This window comes from Xyrauchen texanus, chromosome 17 (genome assembly GCF_025860055.1).
Source record: "Xyrauchen texanus isolate HMW12.3.18 chromosome 17, RBS_HiC_50CHRs, whole genome shotgun sequence".
In the NCBI taxonomy this organism is placed as follows: Eukaryota; Metazoa; Chordata; class Actinopteri; order Cypriniformes; family Catostomidae; genus Xyrauchen; species Xyrauchen texanus.
In genome coordinates this window covers 30,097,970-30,120,225 of record NC_068292.1, presented here as the reverse complement: position 1 = coordinate 30,120,225, position 22,256 = coordinate 30,097,970, and the positions used below count along the sequence as shown (strand labels likewise).

The 22,256-nt window shown below is 37.1% G+C and overlaps 1 protein-coding gene and 1 pseudogene across 1 annotated transcript; one reads left to right on the top strand and one right to left on the bottom strand.

Moving 5' to 3' along the window:
- Positions 1-64: 64 nt before the first annotated feature.
- Positions 65-14,817, bottom strand: LOC127658128 (lysophospholipid acyltransferase 7-like). Its single transcript, XM_052147240.1, has 9 exons — positions 14,700-14,817; positions 12,756-12,842; positions 11,943-12,072; positions 11,597-11,723; positions 8,492-8,648; positions 7,852-8,047; positions 5,927-6,079; positions 5,290-5,466; positions 65-2,527 (listed from the first exon to the last, which is right to left on the bottom strand). The coding sequence occupies exons 2-9, from the start codon at positions 12,829-12,831 to the stop codon at positions 2,125-2,127; spliced, it is 1,419 nt and encodes a 472-aa protein (XP_052003200.1). The 5' UTR covers positions 12,832-12,842; positions 14,700-14,817; the 3' UTR covers positions 65-2,124.
- Positions 14,818-15,550: 733 nt separating this feature from the next.
- On the top strand, positions 15,551-16,897 carry LOC127657670 (glutathione S-transferase kappa 1-like; annotated as a pseudogene).
- Positions 16,898-22,256: the final 5,359 nt, after the last annotated feature.

Genomic DNA, 22,256 nt, shown 5'->3' with positions numbered 1-22,256 from the left:
ATAACCTGTTTGTTGCATGGGCCAAAGTCATTATAAACAACTCTCAAATCGTACTACTACACACACACTTTTAAGAAACAAGTGAAATAATAAAAACATTCCTCTCTTATCACACATTTATGTAACATTGATTAAACATGGCTAAAAGAGCAGGTAATAGTTTTCCAATTATCTTCAAATATTTTGAGTGCTGGCAATCATGACAGAAAAGAAAATCCAAAGAATAAAACATTTATGACACATTTATGAAAAGTGATCCCACGTGTTAAAACCAGATGATGTTTTTTTTAAACACATTTTGTCTCCAAACAGAAATTTGAACAGGTGGATTCTGGCAGGGATTAAAAGCACTGTGGTTTCAATGAGGGTAAAAGTACTTCCAAGAGGACATTGAGAATTTAATTTGCTAACAAAAATGAAAGATCTGCTTCAAAGATACAAGTTTTACATCTTGTGTTTATTACTCCAGAAGATACATGTCAAGGATAAAATGTAGAATAAACATAATTAAACCAGTGTACAATATGAACTGATCAATAAACTTCTAAACACCAGCACGACCATGCAGTGTTCCAGAACAAAAAGTCCAAAATTGTGGTATTGTGCTTTCCCAAATAAATAAGTTTTACATGATAATTTGAGAAAATCACATTTAATTAATATTACTTTTAATCTTAACCAGAATCAAACAGAATCCAAATGAACAAATTCACCCTCACAACAGAAATGTGAGGTTTTTCTCTCATCTGGCTGATTATTTCAAATATGTTCAGGGGCAGGAATGTGGAGATAATTCAGATATGCAGTAATAACTCTGAAGAACAGATGAGTGAAAAATGCTCACATTTAGAGCACAAACAGTTTTAGCAACACTTTACACCAAAGTGTAATTTACAACAAATGTTAAGTGAAAAGAGCAAAACATTAGGTCTGAAAAAGAAAGAAAACAGATAAAAGTTCTCAACCACTGTCACATTTGTTGTAGAATACAAATATCCCGGATACTGTACATGTGAAACATAACCCATTAATAAATACTCAATTCACCCATCAGAATGGATGAAAAACAAGGCAAACCAACTTTTAATATCCCATACATTTCATTTTTAATGCTTTTATTGTTCTTCTGAAGGTTGAATTACCTTAGTGACACCACTGGAGTGTCGAGCTCCATAGATTTGTGCTAAAACTAGTGATACAGGTCTAATATGAGAGGATATTTTTTGTAAACATATGTATTCAGTCATAAGTACTTTGTGGGGGAGCTGAAAATCTAGTCTCAGGGCCACTGTTCAACAGAGCACCGCGATTAATATATAATACAAATCTCGCTCCACTAGATCATAGCAAGTTAGCAACCTAGAAAAAGAGTATCATTTAAACAGTATTGACCTGGGCTGTGTTTCCCAAAAGCAATATAAGCCTAAGTAGATCGTAGAAACCATTGGCGCAATGGTCTCTATGCTAAACCTCAGCTTGCCATGCTAGGTAAATTAACCCTATAGAGGTTTCTTTATCGTGGGATATACAAAAAACATACAAGAGGCTGGGGAGAGAAGCAAAGAGTGAGTTCGTGAAAAATATTGAAAAGAGGGTCTCTGCAAATACTGAGGACATGCAACTTCGTATTTAAAGTCTGACATCAACTCACAGTCTTGATCTGAAAGTAAAAAGTCAGCATTTTTGAGAAGGCAGCCAACCTTGAGGCAAACTCTCTTCTCTTTTCAATGTTATTTTCATGATTTCCACATGCTATTAAATTGAAAATAAAAGCATCCTTTTATGGAAATGTATTATGGAATATTAAATAACACAAAAACACCAGTGATGAGAGCCTGGGATGTGCAGGTATAGCTGCGGGACTTTAATATATTAAACTAAGCATTTATTTAACTGTCTAAATTCACTAAAGACCAACAGTATTTTCCCTGTTATTAAAAAAAAAGATTTTATCACAATCTGTAACTGCTTTCTCTGTGTTGTTCTTGTAATAAAAAGAAAAATCTGAAAAGCTCAAACAATATCTAAATGGCAGTTGATGGCTATTACAGTGTGTTTTTTCCTTCCTGTTCTTGTAAACATGCCAACTCTTCACCAAACAGCACAATCATACACACATTAATATCACTCTGCCTTCTCTCTCACCACCACATCCTCTTTCTTCACCTCTTTATCTCCTTTGCCTTGTTCCCTCCTTTCTTTCTTTTTACCCCCTTTCATAATTTGTCCTACTAATATACAACCAAATGCGATGATGTGAATTATGAAATATATGGAACTCCAGTAGCTGATGGTGTCGCTGGCCTTCAGGAGAACAAACCCCATACACATATAGTCATAAGCCCTCATCTTGAGGAACCAATGGACCCAGTCGAAGATATTCTGGCCTGTTGGCTCCAAACGGGCCCTGACAGAGGCCTCCATGGCTGATTCTGCTGCGATGCAGAGTGGGATGGTGAGAAATGAGAGGTAGTAACCAGGATGGAGGCCATGCCAGTAAGCGCTGATTAGCATAGTCCATCCAGCCCTGGCAGAAAGAAAAAATGGTCATCAATATTCCCCATAAACTGCAAAGCCACATGCTTCTGTTGTTGATCACGAGTAGACAAATAAATCAAAATCAGCACAGAAAGACAGAAATAAATATTGAAGGGAAAAAGGGAATCAAAGCTAAATGAATGATTCGCTTTTTCAACTAGTGTCCGATTTTTTCAGTACAGAACTGAAGTTGTGAGAAATTTTGTGTGGAAATATGTGCCACTGATTAATACATGAGAAGATTAATTTACAAACAGTACACCAGATTTTCATGGTGTTCATAGTGGCATATAAGAAAACCCACAGAGGTCATTCATGTGGGTTCATTCTAAAAGGGTCTTTGGCCATAATTCTTTGGCTTGTTTTTGATCCTTGTTTTTTGAGAAAACAAGCCGGAAAAATAATGTATGGCCTCTAGATAAAATGTTTTATTATGAACTACATTTTCTTATCATTTCTAATTATTCATTATTTCAATATAATATGTAATAAAATAAATAGTAGTCATTATTTGTATTAAAGAAATGCAATTTTGAAATTTTTCAACTAATATACACGCACACACACACACACACACACACACACACACACACACACACACACACACACACACACACACAACATTATAACCACCTGCCTAATATTGTGTAGGTCCCCCTCGTGCTGCCAAAACAGCACCAACCCGCATCTCAGAATAGCATTCTGAGATGATATTCTTCCCACCACAGTTGTATAGAGCAGTTATCTGAGTTATTGTAGACTTTGTCAGTTCGAACCAGTCTGGCCATTTTATGTTGACTACTCTCATCAACAAGGCATTTCCGTCCACATAACTGCTGCTTACTGGATGTTTTTGGCACCATTCTGAGTAAATTCTAGAGACTGTTGTGTGTGAAAATCCCAGGAGATCAGCAGTTACAGAAATACTCTAAGATATAGTCAGGAGCTTCAGTTAATGTTTACATCAACCATTAGAATGCAGTTATGTGGACGGAAATGCCTAGTGGTCAACATAAAATGGCCAGACTGGTTCGAACTGACAAAGTGTACTGTAACTCAGATAACAGCTCTGTAAAATTGTGGTGGGAAGAATATCATCTCAGAATACTATTCTGAGTTGCGGGTTGGTGCTGTTTTGGCGGCACGTGGGGGACCTACACAATATTAGGCAGGTGGTTTTAATATTGATGCTGACACACACACACACACACACACACACACACACACACACACACACACACACACACACACACACACACACACACACACACACACACACACACACACACAAACACACAAAAGTGGCATTCAGCTGATCACAGAGTATAGTCAGGACATAACTGATGTAAAAAACAGCACCATCACTATTTAAAAAAAGTAATTTTTCATCAAATCTAGACAGGCCCCATTTACAGCAGCCGTCACTCCAACATCCTTGAATAATCATGCTAAATTGCTAATCTGGTTCTAGAAAATCACTTGCCATTAAAACAAACACAGTTGAAAGCTATTTGGTTCGTTAAATTAATCTTAACATTGCCTTTGTGTTTGTTTTTGAGTTGCCACAGTATGACTGGCATGAATTACGGTCAATTTTAGGACAAAAATGGGAAAAAATAAACAGCTTTCTCTAGAAACTCGTCATCAATCATTGTTTTGAGGGATGAAGGATATATAATGCTTGAAATCGCCAAAAAACTGAATATTTCATACAAAGGTGTACACTACAGTCTTCAAAGACAAAGGACAACTGGCTCTAACAAGGACAGAAAGAGATGTGGAAGCCCAGATGTACAACTAAACAAGAGAATATGTCCATCAGTTTGAGAAATAGATGCCTCACTTGTCCTCAGCTGACAGCTTCATTGAATTCTACCCTCTAAACACCAGTTTCATGTACAACAGTAAAGAGAAGACTCAGGGGTGCAGGCCTTATGGGAAGAATTGCAAAGAAAAAGACACTTTTGAAACAGAAAAAATAAAAAAAGTTTGGAGTGGGCAAAGAAACAAACATTGGACAACAGATAATTCTAAAAGAGTTATGGATCTTAACACCATTGAGATTTTGTGGGATCAGCTAGAATATTCATGCGTGAGAAATGCCCGACAAGACAGCCACATCTATAGCAAGTGCTACAGGAAGTGTGAGGTGAAATGTCATTTGAGAATCTGGACAAACTGACAGCTAGAATGCCAAAGATCTGAAAAGCTGTCATTGCTGCACTTGGAGGATTTTTTTATGAGAACACTTAAGTAGTTTTCTTTTTCAAATTGTAATAGTAATGTTTCATGTTATTAATGTCCTGACTACATTGTGATAAGTTGAATGTCACTTTGGTGAATAAAAGTACCAACTTCTTTCCATAAGAGCAAAATCTGTACATTATTCCAAACTTTTGGACGCCAGTGTGTGTGTGTGTGTGTGTGTATGTATGTATGTATAGAAAGTCCATAATTAAATATATAGCAATAATTAAATATATTTTTTAAATTAAGAATACGTGTTATAATTAAAATCATTAAAAAGCATTACATTATTGTGGCAGATGAGTAAAGCATTGATAAGACAATACCAAAAGTTGCTTTAAACTATTGCTTATTTTCATACCATTAATTTCAAATCAAATTGATTTTTTTTAGCAAGAACAAAATGTTAGGATACATTGATGGTCAGTAGTTAATGATGGTCATTGCAACAATCAAAACTACATTTTGATGGTAATGTAGTTGAAATATGTATTTGTGTGTTACCTGAGAGCGTATGTTTTGAAAGGGGCGTTGGGGTAGATGTAGTTATGAAGCCACCACTGCACAGTCATGTTCCAGTACCGCATGCCGTGTCGCACCTTCACGCAGAAATCGGTGTTATAACAATCAATGTTCTGGATCGTCTTAAAATCATACTCCACGACTGAGTCTGGATCAGGGCTAAAACATAAACAACATTTCATCGACATTACCAAATACGAACAAACCTTGTTTTACCCTCAAGTGATTTCACAACTTCCTGTAGATAGTCTGGCGTCTTAATATCATGTAGGTACCCACTTGCTAATCAAAACTGAACAAAATTCATACAAAAATGTTATTTTATATAACAAACATTTCCGGGGTTGACTGGTATGGTGAAAAAACATCTAAACCTTTACATGTTGACAAAAAAAAAACTTTTCATTTTGGTAGCATTGGCCAATTTAATGACACAATAACTAGGTTTTGAAGCATGAACTACATGTTTTGGTTGAGTTACGACATTTTGCAGACATGCAATAGAGTTGTGATAAAACAGTTGTGACAATTGCACTAACAGTTTAGAGAATGTTAAGACTGTTTCAAAAAATAGCCAAAGCTGTAAAAAGGTATCAGGTAATAAAGTTATACACCCTACCTGTATTTCACGGTTGGCCCTCCCCCAGGTTTGGACAGCGCCCCCTGAGGGTAACAGCCTAGGCCTGCACTGATGCAGCCTGCCTCGGCGCCACACCATGCGGAGTAGAAACGCATCCGGAATACAAAGAATATTGCCACCATGTAGAAAAACCTGAAACATAAAATCACTATTACAGAGATACAAAGCAATAAGACAGAGGATGTGAGTAAAAACTGTATGTTTTGCAAAAGTCTAAGGGTGCGTTCACACTTGGCAGGTTTGGTTCGACTAAAACGAACTCTAGTGCGATTGCTCTGTTAGTGCGGTTCATTTGAACAAGTGTGAATGCTGTCACCTGAACCTTGGTGCGCACCAATCAAGCGGACCGAGACCGCATGAAAAGTAGGTCTCGGTCCATTTCCAAATGAACTCTGGTGCGGTTCGATTGATATATGAACGCAACTTGGAACAAAGACATCTAAACGGACCAAAAACAGGAAGTAATTTGCCTAATACTGACCTCAAGCATACCTAGTTTTTCTCATCATAGGAGCTATGTTGCGCATGATAGTTCGGTACATGCGTCGGAACCGCCGTCAGCCGTCCTTGCAGCATATCTTCCTTCGTCTATGTGTGCAACAGAGGAATTCCTGGCGCTGTTTTGACTCCTTTACACATTTTATTAGCTCTTCATTTATTCTCAGCTGGTAAAAATACCACCATATATACCTATATAAATATAACAAACGCATTTGACCCAGCAGCCAGCCTGATGCCTTTGGTTTTGTATCGTTAGATTTGGTGTTAAAAATGCCAGTGTGAACACTAAGCAAACCAGGACTAAATGTACAATTTTCTTTTTTGGTCCGGACCAAGAGGACCAAGAGAACGAATTACAAGTGTGAACACACCCTAAATCTGAAATCTGTGTTCTGCCTGTTCATTTAAAAAACTTTGATTACAAAAACAATGGGACCAAGTCGATTTATATGCAAATGATCATAATAAGGTTTGTTTAAAAGGAAAAGTTCCCCCAAAAAAGAATATTCTGTTATTGTTTACTCACCCTCATGTCGATCTAGTTTGACTTTTTTCTCTGTGGTACGCAAAGGGTGAATTTTTAAGAATATCCTGGCCGCTGTTTTCCAAATAATGAAAGTGACAAAAAAAAGAACGAAAATAAAAGCACCATAAAAGTGGTCCATACAACTAAAAGTCTCGTCTGTTCCTCACACAAAGCCATCACTTGAATTCAGACCACTTTTATATTCTTTAATAAGTCGCAATACAGTCCAAATATAACACACATTGCATGGACCGCTTTTATGATATTTTTATGGTGCTTTTTTAGAGACTGACCAATATTGTTTTTTAATGCCCAATCAGATATGGATTATTTTTGTGTTTAAGTGTCCGATAACCGATATGCATAACCAATTTTTAACTCTTGTTTTATTTCTGTTTTTAAGCACAAAACAAATCATTTATCACTAACTTCTGAGGGTGAACTGCTTTACAAAACTACTGTAATATTGTGTCCACAAAGAGTCTGTAACAAGTTTTAGTTGCAATATCCACCTTTGCAAAGCCCTTCACTTAATTACTAATTGATTAAGATTAAGGTTAAGTCTTTTGTGCTTAACTTTATCAGTAAACATGAATAAAAAACAAAACAAAATGAAAACCGATTAAATGAAAACATTTGAATGTTGGTTAAAAATATCAGTCAAAACTATTATCAGTCTATCTTGTGCTTTTATGTCTTTTTTTAAGCTTAAAAGCCCCAGTCCCATTCATTAAACAAAATTCTGCCTTAGGGCTTCATACAAGAAAGAAAGTCATATGGGTTTGGAACAACATCTCCTGTGGCCTTTATATTTAGACTCTAGACAGGATATTTATAATTTAGAAACTGTATTTATAATTTTCTCAAGGAAACTAACCTATAAAAATAGTTGTGCTCCAAAAATTCTTCAGTACGGACATAGGACAAGGGAAAGACAGAGTTGACTGCTAGGAAGAGAGCTCCGTAAACAGGCACCATCTTCAGCCTCTGAAGGCAGGCCTCTTTACCCGGCAGAGATAGGGGACAGGACTGCTGCAACCAGTCTAAAAAAGTCTGATAACGGAAGAAGGGACCTGGGGTGCCGGCAAATGTGGGCGGGGGAAAGAATGGAAAATGTTGGAATGAAAAAGTGAAGAGTGTATAGTCATAATTATGAATGAAGAAATGTTGGAAGATGGGCAATTTATGAGATATCACATGACATTGAAATCAAATGGAGAGTAGACATGAAATTGAATGGAATATTGGAATGGAAGATTAAAAGGGAAAATGTGCCACATTTGAGTACGATGAAACAGAAGCAAGTAGATGGTTGGTTGGCAGGGACAAATAATGGCAAAAGAGGAGAAATAATGAACACAATCAGTTATAAAAAGAAATTGGACTCACACATTACTGAACTAGTAGCAGGGAGAAACAGAAAGACAAGTTAGCAAACATTCAAAACAGTTTGGAAGATATGAATAGACTTATGAATAGCATTCCCACACATTCAAATCAACAGTCATGCAAAATACCTGTCATTATGCCCACATAGCAGTAGCTATATGATATTGTGTCATAGAGTGAGGGCTCATGGGACAATCCTCCAACCACTGGGGACTTGGAGAAGGCGCTCACTTCCTGTTTTTTATCCAAGTGATAACTTTGAACCTCATTGGCTAAACTGACCATCTGTGTATTTAAAACAACAGCAATTCAACAATTATTATATTAAGAGACTAAAACATGTAATAAATCCCTGGTTCTCAACTGGCAGGTTGCAACTCAATCATAGGATGCAGGATTTTTTGGAGAGGGTTGAGGTCAACAGGTGGGAAAATACTAATATATATATATATATATATATATATATATATATATATATATATATATATACACATATACACACACGCATGGACGGACGACTCAAGGATATTAACAGAGTTGTCCCCAAGCCACTCTTGCGTTGTCTTGGCTGTATGCTTAGGGTCATTGTCCCATTGGAAGGTGAACCTTCGGCCCAGTCTGAGGTCCTGAGTGCTCTGGACCAGATTTTCATTAAGGATATCTCTGTATTTTGCTGCATTTAGCTTTCCTTTAAACCTGTCAGTCCCTGCCGCAGAAAAACACACCCACAGCATGATGCTACCACCACCTTTTTTCTCTTTTGGGATGGTAATAGCACAGGTGATGAGCGTTGCCTGGTTTCCTCCAGACAAGATGCTTGGAATTGAGGCCAAACAGTTCAATCTTCATTTCATCAGACTAGAGAATCTTGTTTCTCACAGTCTGAGAGTCCTTTAGGTTTTTTTTTAAATTCCAACCAGGCTTTCATGTGTCTTGCACTGAGGAGAGGCTTCCATCTGGCCACTCTGCCATAAAGCTCAGATCGATGGAGTGTTGTAGTGATGGTTGTCCTTCTGCAAGTTTCTCCCATCTCCACACATGATCTCTGGAGCTCAACCAGAGTGAACATCGGGCTCTTGGTCAGCCCTCGATTGCTAGTTTGGCCAGGCAGCCAGCTCTAGGAAAAGTCCTGGTTATTCCAAACCTCTTCCATTTAAGAAGTACGGAGGCCACTGTGCTGTTGGGAACCTTAAATGCAGCCAACATTTTTGGTTGCCTTCCCCAGATCTGTACCTCGACACAACCCTATCACTGAGCTCTGCAGGCAGTTCCTTTGCCCATATGGCTTGGTTTTTACTCTGATATGTATTTTCAGCTGTGAGACCTTATACAGTGATGTGAAAAAGTATTTTCCCCCCGCCCCCTTCCGGATTTCTTCTGTTTTGTGTACTTTTCATACTAAATACAAAATACATTAAAGTTCTTATAAAAAAAAAAAATTATATATATATATATATATATATATATATATATTTTTTTTTTTATTTATTTATTATTATTTAAGCAAAAAAGTTATCCAACACCTATATCACCCATTTGAAAAATGAACTGCCCCCTTAAACTTATTTTCTGGTTGTGCCACTTTAGCACAAACAACTGCAAACAAAAGCTTCTGATAACTGGAGAGCAGTCTTTCACAAACTGTGGTGGAATTTTGGCCCACTCTTCTTTGCAGATCTGCTTTAATTCAGCCACATTGGAGGGTTTTCGCCCATTTAAGGTCCTGCCACAGCATTGGATTCAAGTCAGGACTTTAACTAAGCCACTCCAAAACTTTAATTTAGCTTCTTTTGAGCCAATTAAAAGTGGACTTACTCCTATGCTTTAGATCATTGTCTTCAACTCACGCACTGATGACTGGACATTCTTCTTTAGGATTTTCTGATTAAGAGCAGAATTCATGTTTCATGGCCCAGAAACAGCAAAGCATCCCCACACCATCACTCTACCACCACCGTATGTATGATGTTCTTTTTGTGGAATTCTGTTTCATTTATGCCAGATGTAATAGGACCCATCTTCCAAACAGTTCCACTTTCTACTAATCAGTCCATAGAACATTCTCCCAAAAGATTTGAGGATCATCAGGGTGTGTTTTGGCAAAATTCAGAAGAGTCTTAATGTTCTTCTGGGTTAGCAGTGGTTTTCGCCTTGCCACTCTTCCATGGATGGCATTTTTGCCCAGTGTCTTTCTGATAGTGGAGTCACGAACAGTGACCTTTATTGATGTAAGAGAGACCTGCAGTTCCTTCGATATTGTCCTTGGCTTTTTTTGTGACTTCCTGGATAAGTCATTGCTGTGCTCTTGGAGGGATTTTGGAAGGTCTGCAACTAATGGGAAGGTTCACTCCTGTGCCAAGTTTTGCCATTTGGAGATAATGACTCACTGTGGTTCTTTGGAGTCCAGGAGCCTTTAAAATAACTTTGTAACCCTTCCTAGACTGATGTTTTTCAATCACCTTTTTCTTCATCATTTCTAGAATTTATTTTGACCTTGGCATAGTGTGCTACTGGGTGAGACCTTTTAGTCAACTTCATGTAGCTGAACAATTTCGATTTAGGTGTTGATTTGATTGAACAGGGCTGACAGTTATCAGGCCTGTGTGTGTCTAGTCCAGCTGAACCCCATTATAAATCCAGTTTCATAGATTTGGGGATTTAGTAACTAAGGGGGCAAATAATGTTTTGACACAGGCCAAGTTGGTAATAACTTTTTTGCTTCAATAAATAACATTATCACTTAAAAACTGTAATTTGTGTTTGCCTTTGTTTTATGTTTGAATTTTTTAAACAATTTAGTATTTACACAAAAACAGAAGACATCATGCGGGCAAATACTTTTTCACAGCACTGTACAGACAGATGTGTGTCTTTCCAAATCATGTCCAATCAATTTCATTTGCCACAGGTGGACTCCAATCAAAGTGTATAAACATCTCAAAGATAATCCAGAGAAATGGGATGCTCCTGAGCTAAATTTCTTAGTGTCATAGCAAAGGGTCTGAATACATATGCAAATGTGATATTTCAGTTTTTTGCAACGTTATCAAAATATGTTTTTTGCTTTGTGATTATGAGGTATAGATTGTTGATTGATGTGAGAAAAATAATAATTTAAGGCATTTTAGCATAAGGTTAATTGGGTCATCAAATTATGTCTAATTATGTACATTGGTCCTGGAGCAAAACCAGTTGAGAACTACTGTAAGGTGTGTAATTAAATTGTGCTTTACCTTTAAAGTTAAAAGAAGCTGAATAGCATTGGCAAATGGTGTTGGCTGAGGGAGGCCAAACCAGGTAACCATACGAAAAAAGAGGAGGTAAAGAAATGTCCAGCCCAAAGTCAAAGATGGGGCACTCCTAAATACAGACAAGACAAAACCACGGGTTAAAGTGAATTACCTTTATAAATGTATGCCTCCCCTTAAATCCACAAATAAAATATTTGCATAGAAGTAATTCAATTGGGGAATATTGTCAGATATATAAAGCAAAAGAGGATGTTTGTGCACAGAGAATGCCGAAGCTCACCAAAGAGATGTCTAATATTAATATGAAATGTACATGACAGCTACTCACTTCCAGTTGATCTTTATAATTAGCCATGTTCCTAACACTGTGAAAAGAGAGTGTAAAGTGTGGATCCCACAGGTTGCTATGGTGATGATCAAACCAGTAAGCAATGCTGCCCCCTGCTTGACTGGAGGACCTGGTAAAAAATGCCAAAACAATTATCAGGTGCTGGTTTAATTGTGCTTTGTTTGGTTTTTAATGTTTTTAGCAACAGTGTGCTGACATTTTTAATTTATGTTACTTTTTTTTATTGGTCAGCATCTGCATTAACAGCAGTTTTAATGGTTTGTTCTTTGATACAAAAGACATTTTAATCAAAGTTTGAATTGAGTCAGAGCTCTTGGGGGTCCGTCCCATTATACTGATCCATTTACTGATGCTGGTAGGCACGAAAGCATGAGACTGTCTACCCTGTTTGAACTTAATCATTATGTCAGACGCATGCACAACTCCCCAAGAATCCCTATATGAATCCCAGAATATTTCAATATATTGATTAAAATTAGTAATATTTTGGTTTTAATGTGTAAGACAAGAGGAAGATGTTAGACTTAACAATAGATTATCTGTTATTTGTAAAAATGGCACAAATAATAGACAATGATACGTTGTGTCACCGCACACAATAAAATATTATGTTTCTTGTATTCTAGTTTTGATGAAACACCAGGGGAACCCCCAAGTTACATTATTTTGACCTTATTGGAGGTCCCGTAAACCTTTTGGGGTTAAAACCCCCTCCCCCTCCCAATTCAAACATTGATTTTAATATGTAGACTCTACCAGTAAAACATGAAAAAAGGACATGATCAGACTTACTTAGGCAGCGGAATAGGAATCCTACAGGTACTGATGCAGCAAGGATTCCTAAGTAGACTAATTCATCTGGTGACATCTTTCTGTTTACTAAAATAATAAAGCACAACAATTCTCACACTGTTTATATAATCTTTTAACTTCAAGTGTAAGCTCACCCTATGCTTTCCAAACCCACATGTCTTTCATTCATTTATATCTTCTGTGAACAAAATGTTAGGAAATAATAGTCTCCTTCACCATTTTCTTTCTAGGGGTGGGAGAAAAAAAAAATAGATTCTCTAATGCATCACGATTCTTTCTCCAATGATTCTGAATCGATTCTCCCAAAAATCTGAATTGATTCTGAGCTCAATTTAAAACGCTGTAGCTCAGTGACCCTTATGTTTACGCCAAAGACAGAGTGAGATGCTTGAGACAAATGCTCAAAGGCACATATACTAAAGCCAAGTGCACACTACACGACTTATCACAGACTGGATGTATCAACCAAATTAATGGACCGGACTGGATGTTCATCCCTGACTGAAACTATGATCCTGAAATTCATTGACAAACTCAAGCACATAAAAACGAGAGTTTTCATGATAACACATCAACAAACATAATTTTTACATTGATTTGCACTGAAAGGAAAAACTGCTGAAAATAATGAGGTGGTTGCAGTTTTGGGGACTTGGGTGATGTTTTTTCCCAATGCCTTTCTCTACTCTTGAGCTCTCTATTTCTTTAAATGTTGCTCATTGCCGCTCATCTCACTCATCAGAAATGTCCGTATATGCAACCCTGCTATTTCTGTCACTTTACTTTCACCGATGGTGTGGAAAGGACAAGCTGATGTCTGCACTCTCACCGAAGATTTATTAATAAGAGAGAGTTTGTTTATTTGAGCGTTAAAGATGGATTGAAGTGAACAAAAAAGTGAGAGAAGGTAGTCTTCGCCCCATTATACACAGCAAAAAATACGTTTTGTTTGGCTTTTCCAATATAAATTTCTAAAACCTCCTGTTAAAACTCGTTTTAACAATGTACATTTTCTTTAGCAGCTAAACTGCACAAGAAAAAAAAAAAGTATCTGAGAATGTTGAATATAAATACAAATATTTTAAAATATCTAAAAATCCTTTAAAAAAAGATGCATTAACCGGAAAAGTAGCATAAGATATTTAGACTTGCTTTTAGAAAATTGATCTCGAATATAAGTATATTTATCTTTACTGCACTCGCAGAAGTGTAACCAAGTGAAAAAATACACTTATATACAAAAACGCTTAGGCCTATATTTTAAGATACATTCTCTTAAAGCAAATCCAAATATCTTGTGTTGCTACTCAATAGGCCTACATGTACCTTGTTTTAAGGATTTTTATAAAAAAAAAAAAAAAAAAAATGGAAAATAAGACAAAAACACTTGATAACAATAGGATTTTTGCAGTGATCTTTTTACTGAATTAAACTTTTCTCTTTAATTCAGTTAATTTCAAAAAGACGATTTTCTCCTCTTTAATGCTAATACACGTTTACAACATTTTAAGTCGGGGCAAAAGCTCGGTTAAGAGCTAATGGTTAATCATTGCAATAATTGTTAAATAGTCAAATAATATTTCTAATAATCGTTAGAACACACATACACACACACACACACACACACACACACACACACACACACACACACACACACACACACACACACACACACACACATACATACATACATCAAGTCTGATCTCATACAATCACTTCCAGGCACCAGTCATTTAACAACGCGTACATTTCACACAAGTTATCTTAACCCAACGACATTAAATTGTATTCATATAACTGATATGACAATTTGATCTGAATCACATATTAAGCTTTAGAACATCTGGGCACTGACTGGCCTTGCAGATAAGCAGACATTGGCAGAATGCGACATACTTCCTAAACAACCACAGCAATACTTACGACACGGAGGAATGACGGTGTGTAATCAACGACAAATTATTTTGACAGATATTTCAGAAAATCCTATTTAACAGCCCGCACACACTGGCGTGTTCTCTCCTCATTCACTACTTCCTACTACCGCATATGTTTATAGTTCGATATTTGGGTTACCAGATATTCGTCACTTCGGAAAACAATGTTTTTATGTGAGCAATACAACCACAGAACACGGTGTTTCTCATTACAATCGTAACAATTTACAACCCCTAGTTAATAGTGGAAAACATTTTACGTTTTTGAACTTGTACTGAGTAAAGAATGATGCAGTCAAACGTGCATCTCTGGCAACCTCCTGTACAGATTACTGGCACTGCTTGTTCGCTAGGGGCAAGACCACATTGAGGAGCTCAGAAATTAATCGCCTCAAGCCCAAAAATGAACTGACTCAGTTATTCAAATCAAATCCATTGACTCTGAAACGTTCAACTGGATTGCCAGATCCTTTGAAAGAATGGCAGGTTAGAGAGTGAGTAAATTATGAGATAATCTTCATTTTTGGGTGAAATATTAATTTAATACATTCCCATGCTATGAGTATCTCACAGATATGTCTGTTTCTGGCTTTTTCTTCGTGTGTTAGAGGCCGTTCACGCCGAACCCATTTATTGAACGTCATGTCAAGTTACAACATACTGCGTCTCGAGACACCTGCATTCTGTTTCACTAGTTGCACTGCATCTAGACAGTTTTTCTCTGCCTTGGGAATAAAAGTACAGTGAGACAGTGATGGCAAGGGTAAACTGTGCCTATTTATTTAAATTACATTAATCTAATACATTTGTTTATATATGGTGCATTTACATTCACAGATGTCCAGCTCCAGGAAGGTGGTGGAATTGTTCTATGATGTCGTCTCTCCTTATTCCTGGCTGGGATTTGAGGTGCATAGTATATTTTTGCAGATTGTTTGCTAGTAGTGCTCATTGCAGTTGTTGCTAATGCCGTATTTGTCAATGTTAGTAAGTTACATGTCAGTGAGGTTGCTACAGAAATGTTTGGAACATCGACCTCAAATTGCATATTTAGGAGTCATGCATGCATGCTCCAGGTAATGTGGAAAAAAAGCTATTCACATTCACTAATTATTAACAGTTTTAGTCATATTTCAGGCATATCTCATCTTATAATTATTTAATACATGTATGTGTACTTAATGTGAAATAGGCTCTCCTGATAATAATAGTAATGTGAAAACTAATATAATAATATTTGTCAACAGTATTTGACATCTTACATTATTTTTGTACAACTCACAAAAATATATAAAACCTGATCAAGTTTCTTCTATGTATAGGCTCACTGTTTTGGTCCCCAATACATTTCTGTACATGACCAAGGATCAAAGATGGCTGTCTGAATACTTTGGAGTCCCTTTGTCTCCTCCTGCAAACGTTGCTGAGGCCATGTTTGAGAAAGGTATTTAAATGGTTCTGTTTCTCTTTAGGATGATTTAAGATCATCAACAATGCATTTCCGTCCACATAACTGCCCCTCACTGGATGTTTTTTGTTTTTGGCACCATTCTGAATAAATGGTTATATATATATATATATATATATATATATATATATATATATATATATTTTGTTACCGCCGTGGCAGAGAAAGAAAGAAATGGAGACGTGCTGGTGGAGGAAGTGTCTAGAGGGCTTTGGAAAAGAATCTGGAGCACTGATCAGGACAATTACCCAGGATGCCTCACTCACTGAGGTGACCCTTATATAACAGTTACTGTTTACATTAAAAGGTCTCAGGCGCAATCTATATACTATAAAAAAAATGTTTTGTATTTTGCATGCTCATTTTCATTTATTGCTCCATACAATTATATACATAATGACATCTCTTTATATGTTTCAGCCACAAGGTGGAGACTGACATCTATGCAAAGCTTCAACAGTTTAGTGCACACAATAAACAGAGGTTAGTTTTAGTTTGTTCAATGTTGTGCATTTCTGTTGTGGGCACAGTGAGGAATAAAGGCAGGTCTCTTAGCCACAGAAGTAGGGGAATTATTACACCTTGATAAATCTCAGCCAATCAAAGACAAGCTGAAGAGTGTAACCCAGGAAGCAATTGACAATAGCTTCAGTGCTTTTATGAAAATCTTGGGATTCTTTGTCTTTCTCACCAAGATGTCTTATTGGCAAAAATAAAATAAAATGTCTTTGCACTGTTTTTCCTTTTTTTTGAAGGCCTTTGGTTTTCCACCCACTGTGTCTCATGTGAACGGAAAGGCAGAGCCCTTTTTTGGTTCTCATGGCTCACTGCATTGGTAAATATGGAGATTGCACTTCTTTTATTTGTTAGTCTGATGTTATATGTGCTTTAATATATGCATGTCAAAAAAGAAGGTAGATGTCCGCACACTGAAATTAAAGATCCAAACTTTTATTACAACCAAGCAATGTTTAACAAAGCAGGCCTGAAAGCAGTTCAAAGCAGTTGCTTCGATGGAATAAAAGTTTGGAGCTTTAATTTCAGTGTGCACACATCTACCTTCTTTTTTGACGTTCATATATATTTGTTGTGCTGCACCTGAGCTTGGGGTTTGGATGTGCACACTTATTTGATAATTTTTTCTTTAATACATGCAGCCATGCAGAAAATAAAGAAATTAAAATCTCAGTGACAGACTATGCATTGTCCAATCATTCCCTTTCTTTATGTTCCAGGGGAGAAGAGAGTGGGGGCCTCAGCCTACCAAGCCCACGTTCAATGAGAATTAAATGAATCAAGGAAAGAACAGAACAGAACTGGAATGCTATGCAGTGAAATGGAGGCATAGCATAGGACTCAGTTACTATCATAAACACTATCAGTGTCATTATGGTGAGAAAATGCTTTTTATGACTAGAGGAAAGGAGGGCGTGAAGCACAGGTGACAAAGGTGGAGCAAAGTTACTAACAAAAGTGAATCACCCAAAAATACTCTAGAAAGGAAGAAGTGGTGAACAGCGCACTAATTTCAAATTTAGAGACTAACAGGAAAGACCTATGACACTGGAATACATTGCTAAAGAAAGAATGAAGTAGTTCACAATTGAATATTATTTCCATCATGGAGAACAACCTGAATAAGGCAATCTGCCGCTAAAGGAAAAACTTAACAACACTTCACTTACAACTGCAAAGTCCAGCAGGTAGGCTAATAGAGACCTGCATTCAAAATCACCACAGTGCTTATAGATTAGGGGGACATGAAATGATGTTTGTGTTTAAGAGGCAGGCCTATATATGTATGGAATAAGCTTAAGTCAGTTGTGTTTGAATAATTAAGAACTTGTTAAGATTGGTAAGTGCACTAAATGATGACAGACATTGCCAAAGCAATTGAAAATCACATCAAAATAGAAAAGAAATGGGTAAGCTATAGATAAAGATGTAAGCAATGATATTGCAACGACAAATTAGGAAAATGTAATTAATTTTATTTTTAAACACTAACGACATAAAGATACTTCTATACTATAATTCTGCCAATTCCCTCAGTAGATTTTAAAGTGTACCTATATGTCTGTGTGACGTGTCATTGTGTAGACTCCATGTCTTTGATGATGAAAAATGTAGAGAGACAGGTTGAGCATCATAATCCAAACAAAGGAGACCTTAGCTGTTCTGAGTATGAGTCAGAAATGAGGCTAAACTTTAAATCCGTTTGCTTTTTAATGCTCACTTTTGTAACGATGATAACACAGCTATAAACATCAAAGATTACAATTACAGCCTGAACACACAAAAACCATGGCAAATGTGCCATGTTGTACTGACATTTAAGTCAAGTCAAGTTTATTTGTTTAGCGCCTTTCACATCACACATTCTGCTTTACAGAAGATCAGCATTAACAGACGATAAAACTGTTATGTCTATAAAGTCGATGAATCATCATTGTGCAATTTAGATAAAATACGATTCTTAATCGTGTTTAAAAATAATTAAATGATAATTGTATTAATAACCCCAGTGAGCAAGCTGTAGGCGACTGTGGCAAGGAACACAAAACTCCATAAGATGTAGATTAATGGAGAAAAATAACCTTGGGAGAAACCAGACTCACTGTGGGGGCCAGTTCCCCTCTGGCTAACATTATGAATTTAATGTAAATATTACTTGTGTATAGTTAAAATCATGGTTTAAAATGATTCAACTAAGTAAGGGTTAAGGCTCAGTGTTTAAACATCGATTGTGTTTGAACTGTAAGATTAATGACCACAGTCTTTGAAGTCCATCTTGATTAATTGCAGAAGTTCACAGATGCAATTGTCCTTGTTAATTGGCTGATGAAGGCTTTTGTTGGCAATAGTTAGTCTATGCATTCCATTTAAAGATCGTAGTCATCAATAGACCGAGGTGATGCAGGTTGGAGTTGGCATCAGTTCATCCTCTGAAGTCCATCATAATAGATTGAAGTGATGTTTGGCTGGCAGCAGCTGAATTTAGTCATCATCATTCAGCAACACGTAGCAGTGGAGTCCAACGCGAAGCAGGAATGGAGCTGGATCCAGCCGGTTCTGGTGACCTCAGGATAGGAGTCCCGAGGTTGAGACAGGGAAACAAATAAAAAGATGTAAGCATGGATGCCATTAAATTTATTGCAGACTTAGAGATCATGATCACTGTTTCTGGTTTCTGGTTCCGGCAGACCCAACTAAAGCAGCCTAATTGTGGGTTGGAGGATAAATTAGGTGTATGCCTGGCTAAATAGATGAGTCTTGAGTCTAGACTTAAACTGAGAGAGTGTGTCTGCATCTCGAACAGTGTTTGGGAGACTATTCCATAGTTTAGGAGCCAAATATGAAAAGGATCTTCCTCCTTTTGTGGATTTTGATATTCTAGGAACTATTAACAGGCCAGAATTTTGCGATCTTAATGAACGTGTTGGAATATAGCGTGGTAGAAGATCACTTAAGTACTGCGGAGCTAGACCATTCAAAGCTTTGTACGTAGTTAACAGAATTTTAAAATTAATACGGAATTGAATAGGTAGCCAATGTAACGATGATAAAATGGGGCTAATATGATCATATTTCTTGGTTCTTGTTAGCACTCTGGCTGCTGCATTTTGAACCAATTGAAGTTTATTTATTGATCACATTTAGAAACCATAAGACTTGGTGTGTTCACTGTTGTGACAAATGAGGACCTCTCATAATATTCTCGCAGAGTATTCTATATACTGTACAGTTGTTACAATATGTGCAAACATTTTACTTAAAAAAAATTGTAGTTTCCCTGTTATCCTGTCAGTGTTTATTACAGAGAAAAAAATCCTTCTCGCTTTTCCTAGAGTGAACACTGATGGTGAGAAACATGTGTCTGCTTTAGTCTCAATTGTGCAAAGCATTTTTTATGGATTAGAAATGATGATCATGTTACACTGACCCAGATATCAGCATGTTGTCCCCTATTACAATTACAAGAGATCCTCAGAAGATGATTGAATGTAACAAAACATGTCTTAGAGCATTAGTATGATGTCATTTCCACCTTTAAGGAACAGTGGCGTGCTCCTTCCCTCTGCAGTGCTAAGTTCTACTCCTTGGGCAAGAGAGAACAACCCTCAAGCACCCCTTGCTAGGGTCACAGCTACAAAGGTTTTTCCACCACTCTATAAGAACCCTGAGTTTAATAGTTGCCTTTTTTACCTCTTTACTATAAAAAGAAATAGGACAAGAGCTGACTCGTTTGCCATGAGTTGCGACCCGTGTCATTGGAGGAAGAGATCCTAGTCCCTGAGAAATTCGGTTTGCTGCGGACTCCATTATTTCAATACGGTACTTTAGCTCCTACTTCACCTAGGCGGGAGGTTGGATCCAATCAATCAGCTGGTCAAGACTTGCCATGGGACTGCTCTATGTAGGATAACAGAACATCAAATATTTCTCAGACTCCCAGTAGGCGTTGGCTAAGTGTCAGTCAAGTAAATTGAGCAGATTGTTGCTCAGTTTGCTTGAGTATATCATCCCTGTATCCCTGATGCATAATTTGCTGGAGATCCGTGGCACTGTGCATCTCTCTCATTTGGACTCTGTAAAGGGGGTTAAGGGAAAGGAGGAGGAGAGAACCGGCTTGACAATATAAATAATATTTTAATGAAGAAATAAACCAAAAGACACAAACACACACATAGAACAGACAGCTGCCCCTAAACGTTCTCTCTCTGTCGCACCACCATACGCAGTCGGCCTTTATCCCTCTCGGAGGCTTGATTAGGCTGATAAGGGACCAGGTGTGTAAAATCAGGACCTGTCCCCGCCCTCCGCCCTGTCACAAATGCCCAATGTGGTTTCAGGAATGGCCGAAGCACTACAGATCATCGTGTTTTTCTTGAAAGCTATATTCGTGATGCTTTCATTAGAAAAGAGCATGCTGTAGCGTTGTTCTTTGATCTGGAGAAAGCCTATGGCACGACGTGGAAACATGGCATTTTAAAGGATCTGTATCGAATGAATTTATGAGGTCACTTGCCAATATCCATAGAAAATGTTTTATCGAACAGACTTTTTATAGTAAAGATATACATAAACAAGAACTTAGTGTATCTCAAGGTATTCTATTAGTAACTCTCTTTAGTAATAAAATAGACAGCATTGCGAAAGTCATTGGTTCTGATGTTCATTGTAGTTTATATGTAGATAATATATGCATTTGCTACAGAAGCAAGTACATGCATACTATCAAGTGAAAAATCCAACTGAAGGTAAACAAAATGCACTCCTGGTCAACTCAAGTTCTAACAAACAAAAACTGTCTGTATGCATTTCTGTAAGCTCCTTTCATTTGCACAATGAACCAGAGTTGTTTATGGACAGAGTCCCCATCAAAGTCATTAAAGAGAACAAATTACTTGGTATCAACTTTCTTAAGCTGTCTTTTATCCCTTATTGAAAAACACATTTTTTAAAGCAATACAGTTTTAAAGGTTTTATCCAAAACCAAATGGGGAGCAGACAGTTCAACTCTTATGAATCTGTACAGAACCTTGATTCGCTTAAAGCTGGACTATGGAAGCATAATTTATGGATCAGCCAGGAGATCATATAAACGACTTTTGATACTGTTCACCACCAAAATATTCGACTGGCCTTAGGAGCATATAGAACATCACAAATTCAGAGTTTACATGTGGAAGGCAATGAACCTTCCTTGGAAATCAGACACCTAAAGCTGGCCCTACAATATGCAACCAAACTGAAAACAAATAAAGAAAATCCAGCAGTTTACAATATGAAAGAAAACCAAGTCACATTCTTCCGTTTGGACTACATATAAAAACCCATCTGGAGAATCTGAAAGTGGATTTAAACATTCTGGAGCAGACACATTTTTGCGAAATCCCCCCTTGGGATCTCAAAATCCATCTGGATTTAATGAGAAAACAAAAACTCATCCGAATGAGTATTACCAACAATTCCTGGATAGAAGAGCAGTTCCCACAACATTTCCCTATATACACAGATGGATCCAAATCTGGAAATCAAGTGGCAACAGCCTTTGCAACAAGTCAACTGTGT

Excerpts from the sequence above, each read along its gene's own strand:
- LOC127658128 (XM_052147240.1), bottom strand. The coding sequence starts at position 12,831 with ATGTCACCAGATGAATTAGTCTACTTAGGAATCCTTGCTGCATCAGTA. Across the intron at positions 11,724-11,942 it reads ATTATAAAGATCAACTGGAA|GAGTGCCCCATCTTTGACTT; the intron begins GTGAGTAGCTGT and ends GTCTGTATTTAG. Across the intron at positions 2,528-5,289 it reads TTCAAAACATACGCTCTCAG|GGCTGGATGGACTATGCTAA; the intron begins GTAACACACAAA and ends TCTTTCTGCCAG.